This window comes from Microtus ochrogaster, chromosome 8 (genome assembly GCF_000317375.1).
Source record: "Microtus ochrogaster isolate Prairie Vole_2 chromosome 8, MicOch1.0, whole genome shotgun sequence".
NCBI lineage: Eukaryota > Metazoa > Chordata > Mammalia > Rodentia > Cricetidae > Microtus > Microtus ochrogaster.
Genome location: NC_022015.1, coordinates 23546800 through 23556937, shown reverse-complemented (window position 1 = coordinate 23556937; position 10138 = coordinate 23546800). Strand labels below are relative to the sequence as shown.

At 47.1% G+C, this 10138-nt stretch overlaps 1 protein-coding gene across 1 annotated transcript in view; it reads right to left on the bottom strand.

The window, feature by feature from the left end:
- The window catches only part of Btbd16 (BTB domain containing 16), a 49909-nt gene extending 41907 nt beyond the window's left edge, over nucleotides 1-8002 (bottom strand). Inside the window, exons 1-2 of the mRNA XM_005351375.2 lie at nucleotides 7931-8002; nucleotides 4956-5098 (exon numbers count right to left, since the gene is read on the bottom strand). Coding sequence (XP_005351432.1) covers nucleotides 4956-5098; nucleotides 7931-8002 — 215 coding nt within the window. The remainder of the gene's footprint in view (nucleotides 1-4955; nucleotides 5099-7930) is intronic.
- Nucleotides 8003-10138: the final 2136 nt, after the last annotated feature.

Genomic DNA, 10138 nt, shown 5'->3' with positions numbered 1-10138 from the left:
CACAACATCCATCATTCCAGTATCCCTACAGCATCTGTCCTTACAGCATCCATCCCCACAACATACATCATTCCAGTATCCCTACATCATCTATCCTTACAGCATCCATCCCCACAACACACATCATTCCAGTATCCCTACATCATCAATCCTTACAGCATCCATCCCTAAAACAGAACCTTATCATGTCTTCCTCTTTGTGAGAGTTTCCTCAGCTCTTGACGTGGCTGACTCTAAACACTGACCCCTGTTCCTGCTGGTGAGCATGACCTACCAAGGAGGTATTTGAGGCTCCCCCTGCCTGTGGAATGGCACTTCCTTTGGAAAGTCTCTAAAACTTGAAACTCTAAAATGGCATACAGTAGGTACTCCGTAAGTATCTGTTGGAGAAGAGCGTAGAGTGTTCTTTTCCAGGGCATTGACTGCCAGTCTCAGGACAGCTGAAAATTAACCTCACAGTCTCCCCCAAACCCCGTTCTTCTACCCCAGTTCTAGTCTCGGGACAGGGACCCCCAGGTACCCACGCCAGCCAACTGGGCATTGCCACTTCTAACCACTAATCTCCATCTAATGAAATGCTCTTTACCTTCATCGTTCAACCTTCGTCCAGGCTGCTTCTTGTCCACCCACTCAAGGCCCAGTCAATGCCGGTGTCCTGGCCTCTAGCGCATCCTCTCCCTGTCAAGCCCCACACAACGTACGGAGCTGGTCTTGTCTTTCCTGTTGGGGATCCACCATTGTGTTCCCACAGACTCATCAGCAAAGCTACAGGCTTCTGCCTCACTACGACCTTGTGCCGCCCGCTCTGACTGCAGCCTTTTCTGGCTTCTCGAATGCGGCTGCCACACGCTCATAGGTTCTGTTTCTGTGCTGAGAGTTCCTCGGCCATGTACTGGGAGTCCATGTCCTGAGACAAGAACTTGGGTGGAGGAACAGGGTTTGGGGTTAGACTGTGAGGTTAATTTTCAGTTGTTCTGAGACTGGCGGTTCTTCTCTCAAGGGGTTCTTACTAATTCTCCAGGAAAAGCTCCATTGCTGCTCTCTCTGGCCCAGCAACCCCAGCCCCATAGATCCCCAAGTCTGTCCCTCTAAAACTTCTGCAATGTCTTCTGGTTGCCTGTCTACTCCTGGGTCCTCTACACAACGCCAGGGTGTCTGTTTACTGCTGTGGCCCTGGTACAAACCGCCGTACAAGTGTTTGGTCAATGTCCACTGAGTATGAATAGCAACAGTAATAGTGCTTTTCACAGACACTATGTGCTCTCCATGCAGAGTGTGGAAACAAACTAAAACCTGAGTCACATATTCAATTAGAGGATGATCGTCCCAAGAAAGCCAACCAGCCAAGGGACAGTTGAGACCACATCTGGTCTGTGTGTCCTGGCGTCCACTTGGCAAGGCTGCTTACCAGTGATTCAGAAGCCCTCAGGAGCCAGGTGCATGGAGGCGGTTTGGGCATGAGCCCATTTCCGGAATAATAGTGACAGCATGCCACCCTTTCCAGGACAGAGATGGCTGCAAATGACTCAACCTCAGGAAGGCCTGGGTTGTTTACTCAGCAGGAGTGATGAACTGGACCCAGTTACCCTCACCTTCCCTCAGTCACTTAGGTGACATGTCTGAGAAGAGCTAGCCAGGGTTAAGAGTTCAGACTGTCACCTTAAATGGGACAGCTTGGTTTTGGAAACGAAAGGGCACTGCCCATGAGCTCAACCTACTGCACAAACATCCCCTTTGCCAGCTGAGCCAGGAGATGCCAGATGACAAAATGGCCATGCTGCCTCTCCTGGGTGTGAGAGCTGTTTACTATACAAGCTATATACACAACAAGCAGAACTGGCCAGCCGGGGGGCACCCAGGGCACTGAATGTCCAAGACACAGCTACAGACCCAAAATAAACAGGAACTGGGAGCTGAGTGACCCTTGATGCGATGTGTTTACTACAGTTTGATCTGGCTGCTGTCAAAGTTGACAATGACCCCATGCGGGAGAAGTCACAATTACAACACAGGAGTAAAAGTGTCTATAGTTAACTTGTATATGACATACAAGTTTAGATTTACTTGAGATTCTGTAGACCTCCAGAAGCAGGCTGATGTTAGGATCACTGGTAGAGTCTATGGGACAAACCTCTGTTCACTCACCAGGAGGGAAATTGCTCTGGGAAGATGTGGCAGGGAGCAGGGGTCATGTGCTCATAGGCTGCCACTTCTTCCCCCAGATTGGGGCCCATGGTGGAGAAAGAGAAAAGGGAATTCCGAAATTGTCTCAGGGGTATACAGGTCTTCTGTAACAAGCCACACATGGGAATGCCAGCTTGATATTTCAATGTCGAAGACTCCAATTTGCCTAACTGGGAAGAATTACACAGACCTGGGGGTCCAAAGTCCCTCCATTTTTTCTCCATGTGACCTTGGAACCTGTCTCTTGGCCTCAGAGCTTTCCCCTATGAAACAAAGATGGCTGGGCAGAGTAAGGGGGAATGCCTGAGGGCCTACCATGAAGCCTATACTTAGCTGATGTTTGCTCTTTTGTTTCCCTATAACTCAAGTCCTATGTCCCTCATCTCCCGGCAAGAGCTGTACTCTGATAAAATATCCAGGGGTCCCCTGTGGACATTTTCACCTCTCTGCATGAAGACATCTGCACCTCTCTTCCCGTCATGGATTGACTTGGCGTTGCAGACAGGATTAAAGGACACCATCATCCAGGGACACCGGCCAGGCATCAGGAAGGGTTCTAGGCTCATTTCCCAGAGTGTCTGGATCCATAGTGGGCAGGCCCTTCCTTTAAGTCTTGGCTGGGCAGCACCTCTTCTATGCTGCCTCTTTGGGCAGGAGACAATGTATAGCCATATATGCCAGAAACCCCCAAGACTGCTTGAACTATTTTCGAGGGTGTCTTTCAAGGTTTTTCCATGAATAATGTCACAAAAGAGAGCATATTCAATTTGTATATAAGAACCTATGGTTATATGAAAGGAGTCAAGACTTCCGTGTCTCTCGGCCCCCAACCTCACTCAGTACTCTAAGCCATCCACAGAGCTCTGCACGGAATCTAGGAGTGAGCAGCCTCAGCGTCCCCCACACCCTGGAAACCCACAGACACAACAAGCAGAACTGGCCAGCTGGGTGGCACCCAGGGCACTGGCCTGTCCAAGGCACAGCTATAGACCCAAAATAAACGGGAGCTGGGAGCTCAGTGACCCTTGATGTAATACGTTTACTACAGTTTGATCTGGCTCCTGTCAAAGTTGACAGTGACCCCATGTGGGAGAAGTCACAATTACAACACAAGAGGTCAGACCAGGACTTTACTGATCAGGTAGGGTTGGGGAGCTGTGTGTGCTCTGGGGACACGTGCATGCTACATAGGACAATTCCAGACACTCGTATACACACTGGCCTTGGAACATGATATCAGAAAGTCTCCTGGTATCTAAAGGTACACATAATTAGTTATTATTTTATTACCTAAATTATTAGCTTTATTACCTAATTAAATGTTGTCTATCGATATAAAAAAAAACAGAAAAAATTAGAACCTTTAAGGTGCTTTCCAAGAGTTTCTCACAGTCCCAGGGATAGATTCCCACTATAAAGACAGGATTGCAATCCCATGTTCGTGAACGATAACCCATTTTCCCCACACCCTGGCAGACTCCACCGAGATAACCTTCCGCTTTACTCGGAGTCCACTATTCGTAGGAAAAACACTAAGCATTTCTAGGGCATAACCTGATACAACACACCAGACTTAATCATCCACCGAGTTTTCAAGGGAGTTTCCATTATCACCATTCTACAGACAAGGAAACTGAGGCTCAGAGAGGCTTAGCCACAGGCTAAGTCACATTTGAGCAGTCACTCAGCAAACATGGAACCATCAGATCTTCCATGGCAGATACTCTCCAAGGGGGCAGGGGGCAGCCTTTGCTTAGGCCGACTTAACCATGAACGTGTAAGACAGGACTACTGGTTCAGATATTAGTGGCATCAAGCCAGGGCACAAGCACTCGAAAGTGAAGGGTCCTTCTGCATTGAGGTCCTTTGCTGTGTTCTCTGGACAGGTAGAACTCGCAATTTGGAGAAGTGATGGCCTAGCCTGATGCTAAGGCTTCTTGCTAAGAGAGGGAAAGGGAATGGTAGCCTGTGTAGAAATGGGAATTCATAGGAATTCACATCAGAATTCACACCAAATCAGGAGCAGAAGGAGAGAGAGCACGAGCAAGGAACTCAGGACCGCAAGGGGTGCACCCACACACGGAGACAATGGGGATGTTCTATTAGGAACTCACCAAGGCCAGCTGGCCTGGGTCTGAAAAAGCCTGGGATAAAACCGGACTCTCTGAACATAGCGGACAATGAGGACTACTGAGAACTCAAGAACAATGGCAATGGGTTTTTGATCCTACTGCACGTACTGGCTTTGTAAGAGCCTAGGCAGTTTGGATGCTCAACTTACTAGACCTGGATGGAGGTGGGGGTTCCTTGGACTTCCCACAGGTCAGGGAACCCTGATTGCTCTTCGGGCTGAGGAGGGAGGGGGACTTGATTGGGGGAGGGGGAGGGAAATGGGAGGTGGTGGCAGGGAAGAGACGGAAATCTTTAATAAATAAAAAAATAAATTAAAAAATAAAAAAATAAAAAAAAAAGAATTCACACCAAGACACTTAGCCATAGTGATTTTTTCAAGCGATCATTTGGTCCGTGGATGATGAATTTAGATTTTGGTGGGAGTCCGAAGTTCATATGTAAAGGAAAAGCTGCTCTTTAGCCACCACTGCCAGACCTTGTCAGAGCAAGAAGTCACTTCAGACCCTCTCCGTGCCTATGTGAGGTTTCCTTCTAGATATGCCTGGACCACCCATAGCCAGCGTGGTCTAGTCATCAAGTACCTCCCCCGCCCCCTTCTGGGCTGGCATCCCCTGCCACGGTCCTTCAACCCTTCCTACCTTTCTGGGTTCTTCAGAGCTTCGTCAAGGTCTATGTTCAAAACATTGCACATCTGGGAGAGTGCCAGCAGGTCCCCACAGAAATGATCTTGGGGAAAACGCCACCGGTTGGTTGCACCAACAATCCGGCGCTCCAGCCGAGTCTTGCGCTGCTGGATCAGAGAGAAGGGCCTTGAGCGTCACCCAAATGCCAGCTTTCCCTGACTGGGCAGCACAAAGAACATCGATTGCAGACTTTAAGCTGCTGGTGAACTCTCAGACCTGGCTAGCATCTGTCACAGGGCATCTTCTCAAGATAAGGGTGGAGTGTTCTGTGGTTCAAACTGTGAAGTACTTTGGAATTTGGGGTCTGGAACAAGAGCTGCTTGGGGCAAAAAGACTAATTATTTTTTGTAGGTGGCTAAGAATCCACAAGTGGGCATATTACTATGGTTCAAGTCCTGTTCTTTGCGTCCTTACCCTAACACAGTCGGAGGGATGCTTTGGATGGAGAGCTTTCTTTTTGGTAAAGTACACAACACAAATTCACCATCGTATTCATTTATAGTGTGCGGTTCAGGGGCATTCAGTACGTTCCCAATCTTATGCAGCCACCACCTATCTAGCTTCAGAACGTTTTCATCACTCCCCAAAGGACCCTGTATCCCCCCGGCTCCCCAAGCATCGCCCTCCCTCCACTGCTGGTGACCACTACAATGCTTTCTGACTCTGGCTTTGCTCACGCTGGATACTGTAAGGGTGGAATCTCACAATGTCTGGCTCCTTGTGTCTGGCTCCTCTCAGTTACCGTGTTTCTAAGGTTCATTCATGTATCAGCGCTTACTTCCCTTTCAAGGCTGAATGATATTGCACTGGGTGACTAACAGCACGCTTTGTTTATCTCTTCCCAGCTGATGATATTTAGTTGTTCCTGCCACTAGCTGTTATGAATCATGCCGCTAGGAACGTCCATACAGTTTCCTTGATGGAAGAGAACACCAGGCATCCAACCCTCAGACTGATGACTCAAAGACATAGCGAGGAAAACTCGCCACGAGGGACCCATGGGAATGGAAGTCATCGATCCTAAGCCATGCAGGCACCCAGAGAATAGTGGGAATATGGGATGTGGGATCCCACTCCAATTCCTATTATTGCCACCTACTGATGGGCAACTTTGGGCAAGGCACCTAACCTATTTGAGCCCCTCAGATATCATTTAAGTTGCGGATTAAATTAAATGTAAATGATAATAAGAATTGTGATCACAACTGTGATAGTGATGATGGCACTAGCAGTGGTGGTGTGTGTGCTGGTGATAATGGCGGTAGTGATGATGGTGGATGACAGCAATAGTAAGGATGATGCTATTGGTGCTGCTGCTGCTGGTAGGTACTTAGGGTGGTGAAGTGAGATGGGAAGGATGATTAAAGTTAACGGCAATAGTGATGGGACTGATGGCAATGCCAGGGATGGTGATGATGTAGTGATTTTGGTGGTCATGGTGATATCCGTCTCAGTAATACGTGGTGAGGTGTTGGTGCTGGTGATGATGGTATGTATATTAGTAGTGGTAGTGGTAGCAGTGACCATAATGGTGACAGAGATGGTGATCATGATACCATCTTAGTTTTAGAGCTATAAGAGAATCAAATGAAACAGTCCAGGAAGTGTGTCTTTGCACATTGCATAGGTAGGTGACCGTAAGCTGTGGATTGACTTGGGCTGTGGCCCTGCTGTCATGAGGAGCTGGCAAGGGTCAGCTCAGTGGTGGGGCTGTTCTCTGGTTTCTGGACAGTGCTGCCTGGACTCACCCTTCCCTGCGGTCGGCCAGTCAAGCTTGAAGCCCTCAGTGGTGCAGGCGCTGGTCCTTATGGAAACATGGGAATCCCACTGTAACCCTGTGCTGCTTACCATCCTACACCATGTGTGTGTGTGAGCATGTTGTGAACGCCTGTGAGCATGAACATATGTGCACAGTGAGAGGTTGATACTGCGTATCTTTCTTTATCACCCTTTGTTTTAGTTTTTGAATAACGGTCACTTACTGAACCCAAGCTTGTCAGTTCAGCAAGAACAACTGTCTAGCAAGCCCCTAAGATTCTCCTGTCTTTTCCCACCCCCTGCATTGGGGGTGCTACACACACACACACACACACACACACACACACACACACACAGACACACACACACACACAGACACACACAGACACAGGTTTTTATGGGTGCTAAGGGATCAAACTCAAGCCATCAGTCTTGCATGGCAAGCACTTTATTGACTGAGTCACGTGAACGCAAGTTTCCCTAGAAACCATGCCTTATGTTGAAAAGTCTGCGAGGCTGATTCACTGATGACGGACAGCTTCAATGACTGTGGGGGGTTGGAGTGCTGCAGGTCCAGAGCCTAAAGACAATTTATCTCGGGCTGTCTCCGGTCCCCTTCCAGTCATTCCTCGCCTGCTTCTTTGTCTGGCACATCTTTGTGACTGTCAGGTGGAACATTTTGCAATCTATTGACAACCTCAAAATGTCATCAGTTAACCCAGACACCTGTAGCAGAGATTTCCCCACATTGGTGTGTGACCTAGTGACCTGCTGGTAAAGTACCAGGGCGGTGTATTGATCTTTAACTTTCTGTGTTCTGTTTTTTTTTTTTTTTTTTTTTTTTTTTTTTTTTTGTTTTGTTTTTTCGAGACAGGGTTTCTCTGTGGCTTTGGAGCCTGTCCTGGAACTAGCTCTGTAGACCAGGCTGGTCTCGAACTCACAGAGATCCGCCTGCCTCTGCCTCCCGAGTGCTGGGATTAAAGGCGTGCGCCACCATCACCCGGCTTCTGTGTTCTGTTAATGTACAATGTCACGAATCTCTTACCATGCCAGAAAATGGACTTCGGAGTAACCTAAATCTGTGTTCCTGAGCCAAGCTCATTTATATTTGCCTCCAGAAGAAACTATCCCTTATCCCGCTTTGAGGTGAGAGTTGTGGGTTTTGCATCAACAACCATCTCCCCAGCCCTGCCATTACCTGCCTTCTGGTGAGAGGAGCTACTCACCGGACTCGACATTTTCATGAATGATGGTGGAGATGACACAGAAGGAAAGAGATGAATATCTAGAAGACAAAAGCGCTAAAGCTGAGCGTTTTCATGCACCCCTGCAGCATCTCATCAGAACATTGTAGCAGAGAATCTCTATTTTACCATAAAAGGAATAAAGAGAAAGCCTCAAATGTGGGTCACGTAGCAAAGCAAGATGGTACCTAGGCTCTCTGCTGTTAGCTTGTTCTGTGGTTGAATGCAGGGCCTCATAGTCCACCAGAGCTCTGGCCTGGAGCTCCATCCCCAGGCCTGGGTTCTCCAGGGCATATCTGTGGATAGATCCATGCTGTTGTGCTGGAAAAGCAGCTCAGAGGGGCAGCACGTGCTGATCTTTATCCTCTTGACAACGAGAGAGGATGAAGAGCAACACAAGGCTGCAAGCAGGGTGAGCACGTAATTCTTCATTTGGCTCAGGAGACAAAGGGGAGGCTTTCCCCATTAGCCCCCCCGACAACAGGTGGAGTCAGGGCTGCGCTGGAGCCCCGCAGATTTGTGACTGCCGTGGAAGAGGATTGGCAGAGCCTGCATTCTTCTGCGGGTTCTGAACTGCAATTGGGGCAATTTGGTGACAAACAACAGAAACTAATTTGATTAATGGTATGCAAAAAACAAATTCTTTCTACAGGCACCTTCTGTGTGTGAACTCAGGAAGGTTTGGTTGTTTCTGAGGTATAGTAGAGAGGAAGATGGGAATGACCTCGCCTCGCGGGATTTCCATCCCATGTGAGTAGGCAGAATTATATTTTCCTTTAAAATTAAGTACATTAAAAACAAACAAACAAACAAACAGACAAATAAACAGAAAGCACTGCAAAAGTAGCAGCTGAATCAATACAAATACAGCAGGCAAAGAAAAATTTGACAGGGGCTGGAGAGATGGCTCAGAGGTAAAGAGCACTGGCTGTTCTTCCAGAGGTCCTGAGTTCAATTCCCAGCAACCACATGGTAGCTCATAACCATGAGATCTGGTGCCCTCTTCTGGCCTGCAGATGTACATGCAGGCAGAACACTGTGTATACAATAAATAAATATTTCATTAAAATAGGTCCCTATCATTACTCATTGCAGCTGCTTCTTGTGTTCTATTCCCATGAACAGCAAGTGCACATTATTAAGGCTGGTAGTTTATATTAATGTATGCATGTATGTTATTTACCTAGGCACACAAACATGCAAATCTGTAAACATGTATCTTTGTATGCTACTGCATTTATTTCTACAAACCAGATCTTCTAGTGGAATTACAAATTATACTTGTTTAATTATAATAGATGAATGCCAGTTCACCTGACCAAAAGTTCCACAATTTGCATTCCCAGCATCAATTTTTAAGTACTAGGCTTATCAGTGTATGATTTTTGCTAATCTGGTGACAGATGGCTTCATGAAGAGTCCAAAAATAAAAAAAAATTAAAATGTATATTCCAGAAATAAAAATGTAGAAATAAAGAACTATAAAGTTGTAAGCCTAGGAGAATGAGAACAGACTGTCAGCAGCTTGAAGATTAACTATTAACAGTGGGTTACTCTGCTTTACAATCTGTAGCTCTATTTACGAGGCCAAAGCACCTCTCTGCAAACTGAGAGCTAGCCTACGGATATGAGCTGAGTCAACCTTTAGGAAATAGATATATGACCTCTGGGTTATGCATTATCCCTGCGATGTGAAACTGGCAGCATCAAAGGGGAGACCTTTTTTGTTATTCTACCATGTACCTTTTCTTTCTGGACTTTGCCGTCTCTTACTGAGCTGCTGAGGTTCCCTGAGCATCGTCCGGGTGCTTGCTATGCACAGCGCTGGGAACACAAAGCTTTATGCTTACGTGTCTGCCCCGTGGGCTTCACAGATGTCCGGCATTCTCAACATACCATCTGGTTTTTCGTTGTTAATATTTTCTAAGTTATTTAAGTGAGAATTAGGTATGGGAAGCATGTTGTACGTGTCTCTATTTTCTTGGACTGATTCTCTTGTAAAAACTTGTACATCAAAGCATTCCGGGTGGGAACGGGTCTGAACAGTAGCACTCAAGTGCACAGCCTTACACTGAGTCCTCAGCAACGCATGTGTGTACGTGTGTGTGTGTGCAGTACATGCACACAGACACACAT